General features: G+C 41.2%; 1 protein-coding gene across 1 annotated transcript in view; it reads right to left on the bottom strand.

The window, feature by feature from the left end:
* nos1 (nitric oxide synthase 1 (neuronal)) overlaps positions 1-16,619 on the bottom strand; it is a 47,587-nt gene extending 30,968 nt beyond the window's left edge. The window contains exons 1-5 of the mRNA XM_069178199.1: positions 16,350-16,619; positions 12,298-13,080; positions 9,029-9,131; positions 5,575-5,712; positions 735-880 (exon numbers count right to left, since the gene is read on the bottom strand). Coding sequence (XP_069034300.1) covers positions 735-880; positions 5,575-5,712; positions 9,029-9,131; positions 12,298-13,019 — 1,109 coding nt within the window. The 5' untranslated portion in view covers positions 13,020-13,080; positions 16,350-16,619. The remainder of the gene's footprint in view (positions 1-734; positions 881-5,574; positions 5,713-9,028; positions 9,132-12,297; positions 13,081-16,349) is intronic.
* Positions 16,620-19,586: the final 2,967 nt, after the last annotated feature.

Genomic DNA, 19,586 nt, shown 5'->3' with positions numbered 1-19,586 from the left:
GCGACTCAGGAGAGGACGGCTTGGCCCACGTTCAACAAATAATCAGTCAGACAAAGAAACACGGGGAAATGGGAACCATTAGGAATCTGAGCGAGATGATGTCTGGCTGCTGTTGTGACAATGACAGAAAGTTTTAGAGGATTTGAAGAATCTCTTCATTCACTCAAATGTTACAAATATGTTAAAAAATGTTTAATATTTTGAAAATGTTAAATGTTTGAAAAAAGTTGAATGTTAACATAAATGTCCTGAAAGAGTTGAACAATTTAAAATTTGAATGGCTGAAATCGGTGAGAATGCAGAAGTAGTTAGCGACCAAAAAAAAAAAAAACGTGTGGAAGAAGTCAGAAATAGGATCTCAATAGTGTAAATGCTGAATCAACATTCACACAATGAAGGCCATTTATTTTTTCAAATTTCACTTGGATACGGGAGAACGGTGCCTCAGATGTAGGCGCTAAAACATTACAAAGGCTTAAATCATCTTACACGTGAAAATGTTAGTAAACAAATACTACCTTTCCCATGCTAATTAAATATTTAATTACATGTCACAAATCATTCTTCAAAGTACACCTGCCAAGATAAAAGGGGATACCTGGTTGGAGGAAGTCATAAAAGGGGCAGGGCTTAAGGGTCATAAATCATTCAATCAAATCATAGAACACTTTCATTTTCACTGGTTTGTAAAAACATGTTATCCATGCTGTTTACCCCTCTGAGGTTTAACTTGCCTTTTGATGGAGGTGTAGTACTGGTCTATGAAGTCAGTGGCCAGTGGAAGAAGCTCCTCTTTGGTTCTGACCTCGTCTTGTTTGCGGATGGGCTGGCTGGGCATCATCACGGAGCCAGTGCACACATTTTCATTGCAGATCGGCATCTGAAAGACAAATAACATCACAGACGAGGGAGGTCTTTGTATTCTGCTTGTTTTTTTGTTTTTTTTTCTTCAGTGTCAACAAACCACTTAAGAGCCAGGTGATGATAACATATGGAAAAATTATCTGGTAATATATCTGCAAATATATATATATATATATATATATATATATATAAACCTTCCCAGCAGTAAGTAACACTAACAGAAGCTATTATTCCATGATTGAATAATTTGTTTTCTTTCACCAGTCGCTCTCATGATTCCGGCTCACTCCCAAGAGGAATTTCAAGCATCTGTCTCTGCATTGTGATTGAATGAGAGCTTAATTTACAAAAGGCAGACCTTCTTTCACTTTTCATTTCAACCAGCAGGTCCTCGTTCTACTTGATATGAAACAGACTCAAGAAAGGCTTCCATTATCTTTTGTACAAATTGAATAATTTAAAGGGAGAGAAATCATTTTCCAACGCAATTTCTTTGCGTTTTTTTCTCTTGTTTTCCTTTAAACTTCAACTGCTGCATGAATCATAATGAGAACACCTCTTTTGCCCTTTTACAGAACACATAAACACTATTAAAGTGTCAACCCTGTTTAAAGATATGTTTACCGCATACTTTCTTGCTTAGGAGCTCTAAACAATTGAATTAAAAGCCACCTTTAACCCCTGAAAGGAAGATTTTCCATTTCTAGGTTGTTTTTACTAGTTTACCCAGGATAAAAGTAAAAAAATTGCATTTTAGTATACAAGTTTAACAGGCCTGTGGTAAATTGTCCACTGACGCTTCAAGATTTTCAAATTTACAAACAAAGTTGCAGTTATATCATGATACGATCCAATTAATTCCAATATAAGCTGCTATTTTTTCAACATAATGCTTACAAGTAACTGTTCAATATCACTCGCACATGGCTGGCATGCGTGTTAATCAGTGAGTAAGTCAGTGAGTCATAGATCGGTATCCTTCCAAAAAGCGGAGACAAGAAGACACAGAGGGCGAGGAGGAAAGACGGGAAAACAGACGGATGCAAAGAGAAAATTGCTCATAGCTCAGAGCAGCCTAGAGTGGTCAGTTTAATATGATCACAGTTGAAGTCAGCTGTCACTTTGGTTTTCGCCAGCTTGGGGATAGAACGAATGAGTGAGCAAAAGCGGAGGACGGAAACAGTAGCACAGGCGTGCGGTCGAAGAGGAAATTTGACAATGACCCCAGCGGTGCTAAAATTGGCTTGTTACACTGAACCACCCACTCGCACTGTCCAAACACTTGGGCATGGACCGGCAGTGTGTCCAAAAAAAACCCTTTCCTCTGTGACCCGTCCAACAAATCCAACCCTCACTCGACGAAAACAGGAATAAATGAGTTTAACAAGACCTCAGAGTAGATCAAAACAGAGGGAAAAATAGGAAAGGAAATCGAGTGAGAAGCACAGAAAGCGCTCGAGTAACAAAGTTTCAAAAATAAAGAGATAATTACAAAGAAAAAAAGCAGCCAAGAAAAGATCATTCATGTCAAGCAAGACAAACAGAGATGAGACATAAAAACAAGAAGACTGTGAGGTGATGGAGCAAAAGGGGGAAGTGAATGAGTGGAGCACGGAGTGTTAAAAATAAAACAAAGGGAATCACTTGTGCTCCAGCACGTCCGCTCATCATACTGCTCTGGGCATTCATGCCAGCCAGCTGTCCTTTTAGAAAAAGACGGATCAGCCTCGAATACAGCAGCGTCCGTGACATATAATAAATCTGAAGATGCTATTACAGGCCATTCATTGGGATGCACACAGCAGCCTGTCCGATAAGTCACCAAAGTAATTAGACTGCTGTTTGCGGTTTACAAATGGCTGCAGTGTTTTGGGGGGTGAATGCTCAAACAGTGGGGCTCACCTTGTGCTTGGTAAAGACTTTGCTTACTAACTAGAAGGAGATACTTCTGCTGCATGATAAAATGAAAAAAAAAAAAAAAATAGATGGACTGAGCAGTTGAGGAATGAACAGGAAATCTATCACAGAAATACTTTCTTTGCACGCAGTTGAGGCTTTTTGTTGTTTTACCCTTGAACTAAGTATTTGGAAATGATCTTATTTAGCTTTCCAAAGCCACTGTGAGGGTGCAAGCTGGCCTCCTTAAAAAAAAAGTCCCTGTTTTGGGCCTAAAATGACACAGTGTAAGACCACTAGTTGAGATACTTCTGTTTTGCATTCTCTTTTGAATTTAATACAAACGTTTTCATTCCAAATCATATCAGCTAAAAACTTTGAGTGAAAACTTTAATCTTTGAAAAATATCCAATCATTTTTGCCTTGATGACAGCATAGATAGAAGCTGGCATGGACTTTCTCAGTGTTCAGGTGTACCTTTACATTTTTAGTGGTGTTTAGGTCAGGTGACTGTCGAGAAAAGTCCATGACGGTCAGCTCTCCTTGGTGCTCGCTGGTCCTCAGGTGGCTCAGACAAAGAGGTGTGTTCGGGCTCATTAATCTGAATCCTTCTTCACAAACTGGCAAACCAAAGAGTGGAGCATTTCTCCGAAGGATGGATCCAATGCAAAGTGTAGCAAAAACACTCCCAAACTTGAAAATTCCCACCCAGCCCGGTATCACGCGAAACATTGACACGGTATGTTGTAGTGGACTGAAGGGTGGATGTTCGCTGTTCTGTCTCCTGTCCGTCTCCTTACACACACCCTCCTGTTACTGCCATACACCTCATACTTGGTTTTATCCGTAAATAGGTCATTTCTCTCTCTCAGCCACTGTGAATGTTTGACTGTTTGAGCCCACCCTCAGCGTTTGGCCTCGTTTGCCCTCCTGAGAAGTGTTTTTTTAGCTAAGTGTTTATTATTGTTACGATATTTATTTCATGAAGGTTAAACACATACTATATTTGACGCATTTAATATGTTGTTCTCGAGGGCATGGACTAATGATGCATTTTCTTTGTTTAATGTTGTGAGGATGACATTACCAGTCTCAGCTGCACTTTGCACTCACACTAATTAGCCTATATAAGCACACTAACACACTAAACCATGAGTGTTGAAAAAACATCACACCGCACTTCAAAGTTGTCATTGTGAGCAAATAAGGATGTTAATATTAGCCATTAGCTCATGACAGAAAGTCCCAAACCTCTATTCACTTTTCCAGGTTTTGTGCAATATTGATGGTGAGTCATATATGAAACACAGAATAAGTCAACAAAAGGGAGATTTTGGACCCTGCTTGTGATTCTGTGAAGCAAAATGTGCTAGAAAATGCAATTCTGCCATAATGACTAGCTGCTGCGAAAACAGATGATGGACGGAGGGATTAGCGACTTTGTTTTGTTAAACTCATCATGTCACAGATTCATGAATGCATCACACATATTGGGCAAAATTATCCATTAAACATTACATATTTGATTCCTCAGCACTGTTTTCTGACAATACTGAGTCATTGTATGGCAATGTGATCTTTCCCAACACAGATTGTGATAAATTGTTTTTTGTTTTTGTTTTGTTTCTATTGTTCACCCAGACCCCCCCCCCCCCCCCCCCCCCACCACACACACACACACACACACCCCTCCCGTGCTTTCTGGCTAAATAGTAACAAGCTGAATCATCAACAGTTCAGGCAAGAGCACTCTAATGCATGAACAGTTAGTGAGAAGCAGAGAAAAGGCACGCCACGCTGTGCTATTATTCTTCAATCTACTTGACTTGCAAATTATGTGTTGGTGAGTCTGGAGGCTAAATGTCTGTTCAGTCAACCGAGACACTGTATTTGATGTTCATCAGTACCTTTAACATACTGTTGAAGTCGCACATATCATATCTGTCACCTTTCTTAGATGACCTCCAGAATGAAAGCTTTGCATGAATTTACACAAAGATAATTCTGATTTAAATATAGTGTTATTAGTATCAATAATGTTGGTACACACTCAGTTTTGAACCTCGCGTACTGTACAGTCAGTTCTAATGTTACCATTTTTATGAAATCCTACACAGTGACTATAACAATAGAAGCACCTGCATATTGTCATGAAATTGAATGTACCAAACGCTTTCTTTGCTCAAATATGGCTGATTTTGAGGTTGAGGTTTTGGTCCTGTTGGACTGAACTGTGTTTCTTTGCAGATCTCTCAAATATAATGAATTTTGACAAAGAATTAATCATTCAAGTCTTTTTTTCAAGCTTTTTCTTATATTTATATGATGTAAACTGAATATATTTGGGTTTTGGACTTTTGTTCAAACAATAATACCAGTCTGAAGATTTTAGGTTTTAGGATGCTGTAATTTCAGGACATTTTTCACTTTTTTCTGACAGAGAAAGAAAATAGTTAAAAAATAATCCATTGCATCAACACACAAACAGCTGAAGTTGCCTCACTATATAATTATTGTTTAAGAGTAGTTTTCATGACAGGGCTGGATATTGGGATATTGCATTGCATTACGATTGCATCATACAGGTGTTTCTATTTTTCTGGTCACTTGGTGCTCGTAACTAGTGTCCGGACATGAAGAAACAAGAGCATCTCACAGCCTCCATTCTGTTCAACGAGGCATAGAAACCCTGGTTATTATGGCATGCCCTGCATTGCAATCTTTCTCCTCCCTGTCAGGATGGTTGCATCAGTGATGATGTAAACGGATTCTTTTATCCAACTATACATTTGGACTAGTTTCCATCTGCCTTACCTGGCCAGAGCCCTGGTGGAGCGTGTCGCTGTAGACGGTGCCGCTCTCCCAGTTCTTGATCTTTATGAAGCGGGGGCATTTGGAGGGGCTGCCGTTCTGCAGCGACTTAATGGGAGAGGTCCTGCCCTGGGCCGGAGGCTGGGGAGAGCACACAGACATTTACACATGAGTCATAACTTGATGCCTTTGTACTGTATCTGGCTAATAAGTTGTGACCTCTGTGACTCTTTTGGTGCAAACTGGATAAGTTGTTTATCGCTGGGAGTCATACTGAGGTCAGCTGAAATGTGACACGGCGTTCCCACTCACAGGAGGTGGAGTTGAGTACAACAACTGGACATTGACAAGAGCATTTAAGAAAAGAATAAAATGAGTAATATCTGGAAGCATTTCAGCTTTCTTTCTGTGGACTCCAGCTTTTTCTTCTTGAAAGGAAAATCAATTTTGTCATTGTGCTTGAGTCTTTTGCACGTAGACACAGAACCCACTTGCAGCATCTCCCTCCTTCATTTCTGGATAAATGCAATCGGCATGTAGCTGCAGGTTGATGGCAAGCACACTTTAGGCTCGCCAGGTTTTCCAATACAATTGTTATTTACTGACTGAATGGCTGCAATTTAAGCAAAGCCAACTGTAAGCGCTCCTGGAGAACGGCAGCGAGTGATTGCCAAAGATCATAGTAATCAATCGCATACCTTGGAAGCTATTTCGTCAACTCCCACGGCATTGTTAATCATACAGTGGGGCAGCTTCTGAACAACAGTGACACAATCATCTGGCTTGCCGGGGACATGAATGCCAACAGTGTCACTCTGGTTGAGTCTCATTGTCGCTTCGTGTCCTCTCGAACAGCAGAGAGCAACGAAGGGGTTTGAATTGAATTTGATTTTACACACAAAGAGTAAAGAGCTTATTTCCTCTGTGTTCATGCTCCAGCAGCAGTAACCCCCACTGTGCAGCTCAGATATATCACCGAGGTTGTGGACAGGAAGAGAGAGATCACTGTACCGTTAAGAGACTCAGTCAAACAGGCAAAGGAAACCAGATGTGAAGAATTAAGGCGTTTTCACATATAGAGTGGAGCAGTTATGTATTATTTGAATATAAGGCTTGTCGACATAAGATTGACCGGAAGATAGGTTTGGCATTTACATTTTAAAAAGTAACTTTTTTATTAATGCCACACGCAGGTTGCAGAGAATAGGAATAGGAACAACCTGTAAATGTCAGTGTACTTTTTTTTATTTATACATCTGAACATGGAAGTAACTGGGTCTTATTTTAGGCCATTATTTTGTGAGGTTGCAGACAACATTTAAAAAAAGCCCAGCTAGAACATCCAAAAGAAATCGGTCCTAAATATGGCAAATGCAGCTTGATCCGACTCTTTCTTGGATTAGGAGACATTTAAACTAAAGATAGTCCGCTGGAAACTTAATTTTCATCCTTCCCACAGAGCTCATTAGTTGTGCAAAATACACAGTATTGTTTGTACCAATTTTTTCAACAAACTTCTAGGATTTTGAATGGCAAATCTTCCACCATTAATATAATTGCTATATTATTGCAATGCGTAGATGGAAAGCCTGACAGGCAGAAGTAGTGTGGCTGAGTAAACTAAAATACAATACTAACTATAAAATACAACACTGGTTGACAAACCATCTGCAAACCAGGAAGGTCTAAGAGTGCTGGTGTACATTGTTTGCACAGTCTTTTTAAATGGCCTAGTTCACGCCCATGCTGCGCATATTGCTGAAGGAAGCTACTGACCCCCACATCCATCTCCACCACAAGTAAATCCCATCATGCATCAATCACAAAACCTCAATGTCAAGAACATGGTGTGGTTGTATTAGAAGGGAGGATCCATATTGCTAGAAATGAAGATAATTGAAGGCAGTTTGATGAAGATAACTTGATAATGGGGCGTAATCACCAAAGTCTTTCTGCTAAATGCAGTCAAGTAGTAAAAGTTTCTCATCCACCCTTCAATTAAATCTTCTGATGGGAAATTAAGATGATGAGCTCAAGACAGGGCGTAGATGGGAAAAGACAAACGGAGAAAAGTGAGAAAGACAGCCTGAGAAATGATGTTAGTCATTAAATATTGATATGGTTTTGTCACAATTTCGAAGACAAGCAAATTTCTGGTTTGACAATCGACACCTTATTCAGTGATGATTAAACAGTCGTGTGCAAAAAAGGAGGGACAGAAGGCGGCATGGAGCCATATTTTCTGCTTTCAGCAGATCATCAAAGTTGGTGTCTCCAAAAGTCACTAGCAGGTGGAACATTCTGCCATTTTTCCTTTGCAATAGGCTTATTAAACAGAAAATTATGTAGAAGCAGAAGCTCAAGCTGGCAGCGCATGGACAATCCTTAGCCAAAGTGAGAAAACTCATTTGCGGGTTACCGACGTGGCACTTGAAATCTTTTTTTTTTTTTTTTTTTTCAAACGATCTTAGTGTCTGACAAAGTCTGTCATACTAAACACTTAGCAGTGAGCCATCACATTAAGCATCAGAGTCTAGCAAATTGCCCGCAGGTTAACTTCTTGCTACATGAGTCAGTGCATATACTGGACACACACTGACTCCACTTCCCAAACACGCTTTCTGACAAGCAGGTCGGCTTTTTCAGTCTGAGCCACGACACACAACAAGGAAAGACATGGCTTCTTAACCACATCGCACATACACATCCACTCCAAGTGCCGTCAAGCATCTAACATCCACATCTCTCATCCCTCCCTCTTCCCAACACTCTCACACGTATATTTTCACCAAGCGGGCATTAACACTATCTTCTCGGCAGGTCTGAGAGGCGGGATCAATTTAAGAGGGGCCACATGTGATGGAGAGAGACGGATAAGCAGCTGCACGCATTCATTAGGCCTCCTGGAATCATTTCGCCCTATCCGGTCTCATTTATGGGGGCTTGAGCGACGTCAGAAGTGGGTGGATACTGCAGACCATGTGCAGATTACGACACTATCCCTGTCACAGACACTCCGACCTGTGACCAGACCCTTCTGTGTGGAGGGCATAAGCTGGATTTAATGCTTCACCAGCTTGCTGCCGGAAGGATCTAATGCCTAGGTGATAGGATCTTAAGCAAAGGCTTTATTACTCTGTGCAGAGAAGAAACATGGATGTGCGTGCTCAGTGTCTGAAAGCATGGAATGTGCCAATAGTGTGGATTATTGTACAAGGCTTAAAGAGCCACACAGGCGAAGGCCGCCATGGGGTGCAGATGCATTATACCTCTGTGGAAATTCACTGAGCAAGCCTGCTCATAGACACTTAGACACAAATGCAGAAAAAAAAAGAAAAGGGCAAAGTATCTTCAAATTATCAATCTAGCAGAGTAGATATGGACAACGTACCTATGATTACACACGATCACATTCACTGTAATTATGTCGAGGATTGAGCTGTTTGTTTGGCGTTACCTTGTCAGTGTCAGCGTTGTAGAGCACCACGGGCAGGTTTTCCAGCATTCTGTTGTTATCCGGCAGCAGCTGCGGGGACGTGCCATTGCCCACGCCAAGGTCCCTGCAAGTCAGATGACATTTTCTGTCAGGTGTGTGAACGGGCATGTGTGCAAACTGATCTTTCATTTCAGATTTAAAACCCCAGCCAAACCACACACCCACACCCACACACACACTCATGTGAGCACATGCAGACCAGAAACAAGCCTCCTTTCTTCCTTTAATTCCTTTAATTTGCAAAAAGAAATTAAACATAGACTTGTACACTCTCCAAAATGATGTTAAATCAGGAAATCCTGCACAATTTTCTGAAGGCTCTGCACACCCACAGAGGGATTTCTCTGTTCAAGACATAGAGGTATGTTTTCAGTGCTTCATTGACACAACCTATATCTTACTAGGAATTCTGTAAATTCAGCTAACTTCAAGCCAAGAAGAACCACAACATGGAATGAAAAGGTTGATTGCAAAATGGCGCAGTCACATTGCATTTCGGATTTGAGCTTTGTGTCTTCATTCGTCAAAGAAAGGTTTTTATAACCACAGTTAACCACTTAGATCCAGACACACTTAGAGGGTTTGATGTCTCTGCAAATCAATGGTGCTGAAAAAAACATCACTTTCCCTCCCTATATGTTCTTTGTTCATTTAGGAAATTAAATCAATGTATCGCGAACTCATCTCTTCAGTCTAAACTAGGTATTCTTTTCTTAATTCATAAATTTAAACAGATATAAGGTTGCCTAAATAAATGCTGAATGATGACTTACTGCATTTCTTTCTTTTGATAAATCTCTTACAAACAGCTGCCATTCAGCCGCAAAGATAAAAAAAGAACAAGATTTGAACAGTGATAAGTGAGTGAATGAGACGGGGGGAGGGGAGCTCTCTGAGCTGTCGCTGTGGCAAAACCACACGAGACACGAACAAACACGGCAAACTCATCTCCGTGTAATTTCAAGTTTGCATTCCTCCAATCGAGAACGCCCACACACATTTTTGCCTCCCACCGTCTTTCGCACTCACCCCTCCACCCCCGCGAGCACGTGTCCCCGCCAATTGTATATCCTCACAAGCATCCATCTCTCCTTTTTACCCAGCCCCGTCACGCAGTATCTATTGTCGCATATTCATCTCTACAATTCAGAGGTGGAGTTCAAACATGCAGAAGCGGTGAGAGAAGTTGCATGTGTCATTTGTCATTTGTCAACATTCACGCTGACCTAGAGCGTCATCAACCTCATGCTGAAATGTGAAATTGTAACTGCTTCTCCTCTGAAAACAAGCAACATCAGTTATAATGTGCTTTTCTATTTCTGGCAGATAGTCATCAAGACATAATGTCAGAGATCTCGTGGAAAAAAAAATATTATTGACTTTTCTCTTCACAGTAACCTTTCTCTTCTCTTTACAGGTATTCAGAAAGCCTTCCTCCAAAGCTAAAACACAAGATAAAATTAAGTTATCTGACTCCTGGCCAGTGCAGAACAAATGTCAGCATATTTTTAGATTGTCTACACTCGAATATATTCAGACCCTCATTCCTGGGAAGCTCCATTGGATAAGGCCATTTAAGCAAGACATCACTGTTCATGCTTTGGGTTCTTTTCAAAGCACGTGTCTCCCTAGAAAGCAATGAATCACTCAAAGGGTATTTATGAAAGAGAGGAGGATGTGCATGGGTTGGTCAAGAATGAAATATTGATTCAAGAAGTCTGTAGCCTCAATTTGAATTCAATTGGTCGTGGGAGTACAATGGCGGATAACTGAGACGACAATAACAATAGTACACCGTGCAGACCATTTAGAGTCGAGGATGGAATATCGGCTCCGACTGAGAAGCTTGGCGCAAAACTAGTCTAAACTGAACACTCAAACAAACTACAAGCAATCAATCAGCAGTGCAACATTTCTGAGTTTTCCTCATTAAATGTGAAGATGGAGACACGATAATTACACAGAATTGTTGCCAATTTCCCATGTCAATTACTCTCTTGCTAAACCACTGCTGTGTCTGACCTCTGCAACCAAGAGGCACAGGTCTCTTGCAAACTGATAAACAATAACAACTCTGTGACAAGCGTTCTTTTACAGAATGCTAATTATGCTCAATACTAATGAAGCGCATGCCTCTGAAAGTACTCACATATATCTGAATTTTGGCCTCAAATGAATGTAGATTGCTGTTAGTTTCTGATGATGCAAATAATTTACTAAAGAATTTGAACCCCAATATCGAACCCGGTATCACGGAAAAGCATGAAATAGACACACCGATCCACTACAGTAAAACTTGAGATAGCCCCGCTTTGGCCTGTCTAGGCGTGAAAGTTACACATTTTCCCGTAGTGGATGAAAATGAAACCTACTGCATGCTTGAGCCATTTGATTTACAAGAAAATGACTGTTTGCAAAACATACATAGTTGGAGTTAGTGACAAAAAAACATGGTTGGGGTTAGGAAAAAAAGAAGATCATGGTTGAACCTCATCCTTCCACAGGGCAGTCCATAGCTAATGCCACCAAGCCACCTATCCTTTCTGCTACTATTGCCAAAAGATGTCCTTTGTATTTGGTCTCTAAACATTTATCGAGGGACCTTGGTCACATGATCCCATGTCACGTGACGTTTACGTGAATGTAAGTTCCACGATTACAAAATGTGCAACTTTCACGCCGAGACAGGCCAAAGCGTGGCTACCTCACGTTTTGCTGTAGTAGACCAGCATGTCTATTTCACACTTTGCCGTGATACTGGATTGTAATCTCAGATCAAGAACTGACTTGATAGCATAAATAAAGACATACATTTTATATAAAGTGTGAAAAGCTGCCAACGTTTACGAGACTCTACATAAAGTAGTTGGTTGAGTAGATGAAGAATAGTAACTGAAATGGCCGAGATGTTGTGAGCGATGTCACTTTAAGTGGTTTTCTAGAGACCAGCACACAGTAATTACTGTTCCTCGCTGACTGAGTCACATTAGGTGAATGAGAGCCTGTCTGTAACAGCTAATGTAACACAGATGTGTCAGAGACTGCAGGGAGAAAATCACAGGACCAGGTGCAAGTGCTTGTATTAGCCAATAACCATTTTCTTGAGGAGTACTTGAGCTAAATCCCGATTCTCTATCTGTCCTCTAAATGCAGCTCTCACTGTGGAAGATATGGAGGGCAAAGACACTTTAACTCAGGGATCAACAAGGAAGTTTCACATAACAAATTACCAGGCCACTTGAATCTCGGCGTCCCTTCTCCCAGCATTCCTCTGGCCTTCTCCATTGATCTCCTTTTTGCTGTTTTTGATGAGGTGCAGCACTGGTTCGATCTCCTTCAGCAGCTCGTTGTTCTCCTCAAGCCCGTTACACAGGAGCGCTGCGCGGGCCCCATCACTCATCAGCAAGGGGTCCTGGCCCTGCATGCCGCCCCTCTGCAGGAGGGACTGGGTGATGGACGGAGAGGACAGGTTCTCAATGGCCCGCAGCTGGGGCTCCTTGTTGACCTGCTGCTGCTGCCCCGGGCTGAACGCGCTGAGAGGGGACCAGTGCTCGTAGGATTTAGAGGGCGGGAAGGCAGGACGCGTGACCCTCACCGTGCGCTGGCGGCCATCTCCAGACAGGGTGGTCTCCAGGTGGGTGGTGAAGCCCTCGGGCCCGCGGAGGATCAGCACGGCGTGGCTCTCGGGCAAGACATTCTTCAGCGTCTCCAGGGCCCGTTCATAGGACAGGTCCACGAGGGGCTTGTTGTTGACAGCCAACACGATGTCACCCACCTGCACCAGGCCGCACTCCTCCGCCGCTCCCCCGCGGATGAGGTCTGACACTATTATAGGCGGCTTGGACACCCTTTGCTTCACCAGAAAGCCCAGACCACCAACCTTCCTCTTGAAAAGGCGCACCGATATGATGTTGGGCTGCAGCTGGCACACTGTGGGCTCTGACTCCTGCATGGTGCCGGTGTGGGATTGCGTATGCTCGTGTGTGCGTCTATGCGTGTCCCCAGGGATGTTTCTGAAAAGCAACAGAAGGAAAAGGAGGCGAGAAAATGGAAGTTCTATTAGTTTTGGAGGAAATGACCTTGACGGCATGATTTGTTTGCAGTGTGTTGATTTAGCATCAGTCATACAGGATATATGAGTCATTAAAGCAGAGTGTAATGTTATTCAGATCATTAAATCCCGCTGAGCAACAGGTGCAAAATATTGTCATGAACATGGGAAATCTATTGTACAGCTAATCATACCTGCTCGTACCTCTTTGATCCTCAGTATCTGCATCACAGTGACTAAACGTTGCATCACACTCAGATGTTTGAAAGACAAATACCGAGTACATGAAACTGGAAGACTAACGACGCAAACGGTTTCATTGGGTTTCGAAAATTCTTCTTTACTGAGAATCTGCTGTTTGTTTTAAGCACATATCACAGATTATTATTACTTGTTTACATGTGGAATGAACAGTTCATTAGTGACTACTCTAAAAACCACGACAGACTCATGTGTACAAATACTTGATCGAATAGGCCATTTGTAAAAAAAAAAAAATTTAAAAAAAATCAGAGAGCCCTTGATCTACAAGAAGGGGGCCCACCGAAACTGCTCACTTAAACGGCCCATTTTGTGCCACACCCCTGTCTATGTGCAGTCAGAGGAAATGCCAACACGTCACGTTTAAGTGTCTGAATCCCCTCTTTTGTTAATGCAACACCACATACAACTTACGTTTGCAAGTGTCTTTGGATAATCACAACAATCTAATTTAACGCAAATAAAGTCGCCCCCTCACCACACACCACAACCGCCACGAACCCGAGGCTTGTGCTGCTCGAGTCCCATATTCTTTTTCACCCCGTGCTTCATTGTCTCTGCACTTGAAATGAACTTTAGATAACAAAAACAAACTCTGGCCCCGTTTTGCCAGACGCAACAGTAATGCGTTTTATTTCCTTTGATGCTGCGAAGCCACTACAAGCGTCTTAGTTGTTCTTTGAAATCGCTGCATCTGGTCGCGTGGGTGGCGTCGCCTGGAATAAACAGTAGGCTACGATAAAAAATAAATAAATAAAAAAAAAAAAAAACGCACACACACGCACACAAACGTGAAGCTGCGCAAGCAGCAGCCTGTAGGAGGGCAGGCACGCTGAGCAGAGCAGGAATATTTCAGTACCAAGGTCAGCGCTTCGCCTTCACCACCGCAGCTGAACGCTTCAAGTCGTCACACCACTTTTTGTTATTTCAACTCTTCCGCAACAATTCGGAGAAATCAAAGGGACAACACCAACTTCTCCAGAGCAGATTCTGTGAGGTTCTGGCTTCATTAAAATGCCCATTTATTCCGCTGTCTGGTAACAATTAAACATTAAAGCCTTATACTTCAAGCAGTTCATCAACACATCCACTTTACCTGCGATTGAAATCGCACGTTCACGGGGTCCAGTCTTCAGTGCATGGCTTGAGGAAAAAGTGTCGCTCATTCATATATATGGGCTGAACTGTCCCGGGGCGCCGGAATAATTCATAGGCGGCCCTTTAATCCTCCCTCTTTGTAGCTGTACCCACCTAAAATAAGAAATTGCCAATAACAGATGTGGAAATGAATGGAAATGTGCTCTGAATATGAGGGTTAGTGTTAAAGTCTTACTTTAAAATATTTTTTGAGAAGGCTGCAGTGTCAGGCTCAGACGATTATCAGCTGCACATTATTTGTTTTGTCTAAATATCAACACTATATTACCGAAAGAGATGAATTGTTATTGTTTGGTATAGGTTTGTCATGTGGCAACTGATGTGGATTAAAATAGACGTTTTATTAGGAAACTTGATAGAGTCTATATCAGATCATCATTATTCATGAACAAATATGTTAATTGTTATATTATCTGCAGTGATAATACAGTTATTTACAAGTGCTTGTGAGGTATTGTTAATAAACCATCTGGATTCAGTCCTTGGTAACTACTACTAATTTCTTCTTTTGGTAAAGTTGAACTAGTTATTGGTTTTCATAAAGCTTTTAATTTTATACACTTTGGAGGTAAACATCTGACCCACGTGCCTGATTTTCATAAACTACAGATGATTTGAACACAACACGAACTTCTTGCTCTGCCAAACACTGATCAAAGGTTGGTTTCGCTTTATTTTGTGGCCTGTCTTGTAGAAAAAAACCTTTTTCAAAATCAGTCATATTGTTGTTTATTATATTGTGCCCACATGTTGCACATACAGTACAAAATACGATACCATAAATGAACTGGGGGCCAAGTAGCCTAGTATTATCCCAACAGAGTGGTTTTCATACTTCAGTGCCCACTTTTTTTTTTTTTTTTTAACCAGATTAACGGTAATCCAAGAGTCAACCGAAGGAAGAAATACGTTTTATTCTCGTCACTCAGCATGTAGCCCAGTAGCCTTGTATTATCCCCACAGAGTGGTTTTCATACTTCAGTGCCCAACAGGAATCTGGAGGTCACATGCACGTAAACAGTGCGCATGATGTGTAAAGTGGACGTGATAATGTTTGTTTTAAAACTGCATTTTGTTTTTTTTTAAGCAGGATTAACAGGAAATCCAAGCGTCAATTGAAGGAAGAAGTCCGTTTTATTCCCGTCACTCAGTATGCAGGACCAGTAAATGCAAAATGTCACACCTCCACCTCCAAGACGGCAACAAAACATAATGCTGTTTTCTCCAATAACTCACTGCTGGAATGACAAGAATGTCTTCCTCTCTGATTTCTGTTGTCAACAGAGGTCCAGACACAGAACGTGTTGCTACCAAGAGAAACGCAATGACCAATCTTTATTTATAAAAATAATAATAATAGCTTTTTCAAAGAAATACAACTGGATGGCATCATTGGTATTTCTTTAAAATAGTGTCTACTTGTAAAGAGCCTTTAATACTTGACAAGACTATAACGACAAATGATGGAGAAATTTACTTTGATTGCTCACTATGGCACGAATGCAATCGACTAAAATGCACAATATGTTGTCATCGACCGTACATTTGGTGTGTATGTCTCTCAGCAACAAGTTCTGGCGACACTTTTACTGTCAAAAATAAAAACAAAACCCATTTGGCTGCAAAATGCTATATTTTATGTGACAAACCGATTTGCTCCAATAAATCAGGTTTGCACACATAATAGTTTAGGACCGCTCCATTTATTCTCAAGCTCCACATCCTCCTCCACCAGCGGACTGCGTAGCCTAATTTTCCACAGACACAAGAGAGAAAATAAAGGGAGCACAGTGAATTAAAACAACTACTCACCCCTGAGAACAAGGTCGCTGTCACAACGACCTGCTGCAGTGAACTTGGGATAAAACTCCTGCGCTGCCGCGTCTCTTCCTCAGCAGCCGCTGCACAGCTCTTTCATCCAAAAAAACGTTTCCAAGTCGCAGCAACGCGCTCTGCCTCTCTAGAGACGAGGCATGCTTGTGCCTTTCCGCGCACTGGGGCGCTTTATAAATACAGAGCAACGGGAGACACTGTGACGAGCTGAGAGAGCCGTGCGCGGGTATTTAAATGAACTGGAGGTGGGTTTAGTTATCTCGGCTATCGTCATCATCACTCAGCATACAACAGCCGACTCTCCTCATGCACACTACACACTCCTCCCAGAGCCCACCGTGGGCCTTCAGAGGCAAGTGGGAGAAAAGACAAGGTGCATCACTGCTGCGCTGCAACCTGCTGCCTTTTAATTGGGATCTTATTGTACTTGCAGATAAATCGGACTAATGGGGGGATGAAGTCATCTGTAATGGAAATTTAAGAGAAAAGGCAGAAGTTTTGACTAAAGAATGCAACTTGTATTGGTTTTTTTTTTTTAAATTCTTAATTACTATTTTTTGCATCACAAACACACATTAAAGTAGTTGGAAATATGCTTTGTGTGCACTGCATTATTTTATGAGAAAATTACATTCTTTGTCCAATGATGCTCAATACAGAGATGATCATCGGATTACCTTGAAGCAACAATGCAGAGAGGCTGAACACAAACGTGACAGCCTTTTTACAGATTATTATTATTATTATTATTATTATTATTATTATTATTATTATTGTTCACCTATTCACTAATCCTGCCAAAATAAATCCCTTTTCGAAAGACCAGGCACGGATAAAAGTCAATTGAAAACCAGCCAAAACGCTGTTTGTTAAAGTTTTACCTTTAGGCGTCAAGGTTGTTGAGACTTGTCAGGTGAGGAGGGCAGTAAACAGCTCTTTTTCAGCTGTACTGTGTGAACACTGAAGAAAACATCAAAGACATAAGACAGAACTATAACCAGTTCCAGAGACAAGAAGGAGTCGTGCCAAGTCAGTGCCCATACAGTTTTTATACAAAGAAGGGAATATATAGGCTAAATTAAAAGTAAAAAATAAATAGAAGAAAGTGACAGCAAACCCATTTTTTCCTCATATATTCACTGAAAAAAACAGTGAAACCCCACAAAGTTGTCTGTTTGAGGTTCAATCTTGAAATGTAACCTTACCTTACCTAGAGACAGTGGTGTCATGGTAAGGACCTGTTTTCCCTGTTATTAAGAACCAGGATTATTTATTGGCGTGTTTTTGGTACATAATGTACAGCAATGCTACTTTCTGGGTCAAAAAGGACCCGGTCAACATGCAGGAGCCAATAGCTGATCATTGAATCAGCTGCTTAAATCTGTTCTGACATTTTACTTTAAAGAAAATAAATCTAAAAAAGAGTGATCGTGAAATAATTTTACCCTTGTGATTAATTGTAAAGTAGAAAACTCCTATTAGTCATGACCTTTAAATGGATCAGAAAACAAACTGATGTTCTGGCGTCCAATAATCTAGTTTCCTTCCAAATATAGTCAAAATGTTTGACATAATATTAAGAAAACTGGCAAAATAAAATGTGAATTATCACGTGTTTCCATCCACTTTTCCAAACATAATGGTTTGGAAACATTTAGATAAATAGTGTCTATTAGATGAGATGCTTTTAAACCATTGCAGTAGAGAACATAATGAGATGATGTGGAAAATGTGGTGAAAATATGGCATTTATGTGATAATGTGAATTAATTGGCCCAAACAGATCTGATGTCTTCTGCTGCTACTTTTTATTTTTTAATGAATCTGCAAAAAAACCTTATTTCTTCAACTAAAGCCCTGTTCCATACTGTTTCTGGGAACCAGTGACATTGTTTCAGAGCAAATTTTAGGTCACCCGACCTCCCTCTCTTGACGTAATCACCAGGTATGAATTTTTGTCTCCACTCCCCACCTCTGCGTCTACCCTGCTTCGGTATCCCAGTGATGACAAATGATGTCACTCCAGACATTACGGCCCTGCTTCTCTGCATGACTCTTTTTCCTCTGCAGTTCTTCAGGTTCTCCCTAGAATAGCAGAAAATAATGACCTCCATTTATCACAACAGGGTGAAAGAGACACCGGTGGAGTCCTCCTCGTGTTTTTTTCTTTTATCTTTCAGATGACACATACAGACATTAAGGTATTACAGTGGCAAGAAAAAGTAAGTGAACCCTTTGGAATTACCTGGTTTTCTTCAAGAAATTATCGCAAAATATGATTTGATCCTCATCTAAGTCATAAGTATGAACAAACACAATGTGCTTAAACGAATATTACAACTGGTTGAATCTCCTTTGACAGGAAAAACCTCAAACAAGCACTTTTATGGATCAGACTGGCACAATGTTGAGGAGGACTTGTGGATCATTCATCACTCCAGCTGCCACAGCCTCACTGAGGATGTCCAGTGAGTATCTGTGTTGGGAAAAGGTTTGAGCTTTGACTGGACCACTCGGAAAGGTAGATTTTCTCAGTTAGAAGCCATTCTTTATTAGACCTTCTTTGTCCTGTTGCATCATTGTCCTGTTGGGCAGCCACTCTGACATTATCTTCTAAGTTACCTTGATAAACTTAGGAAATAATTTTCCTCTCAATGGTTGAAAACAAGTCGAGGCCCAGAGGCAGCAGAGCCACCCCGAGTCATAATGCTCCCTCTTCCATCAGGCTGCTATCATGCCAGTGCATCTAAATCAATAAGGAGAGATCATTTAGAGTGAATAACAATATTGTATTGTTTTGTATTGTATGTCATGACATGTTTTGGTGATTAGACACCGACGACATGATGCTACATTAAATGTTTCAAATGCAGGTGGGAGAAAGGACAGGATCCCCGACGCAGGAGGGGGTGGAGCTTAGCAGGTGGACTTCAGTTTTATTTATATACCATTTAATCACAACATAAGTCGTCAAATGGCACTGAACACAGTGAGGTCTGTACAACAGAACTTTATAAATAGGACCCCAACAGTTCCTCACTAAGTTCCAGCTGGACGACCACCTGCCTCGACAGGTTGGGGGAGAGTGGAGATAACCGATGTAAACTTCAGTGGAGTCCTTCAGGAAAACCAGAAGGATGAGGTGATGATGGGGAGGAAGAAGGTTAGGAGGTCTGAGAGGCACAATTAGGATGATATTCAAAGAATAGGAACGAG

The sequence above is a fragment of the Embiotoca jacksoni genome, unplaced genomic scaffold, assembly GCF_022577435.1.
Source record: "Embiotoca jacksoni isolate LCO1_2020_lvr unplaced genomic scaffold, fEmbJac1.0.p SCAF_8, whole genome shotgun sequence".
NCBI classification, from domain to species: domain Eukaryota; kingdom Metazoa; phylum Chordata; class Actinopteri; family Embiotocidae; genus Embiotoca; species Embiotoca jacksoni.
This window is presented reverse-complemented; position numbering and strand designations above follow the sequence as displayed.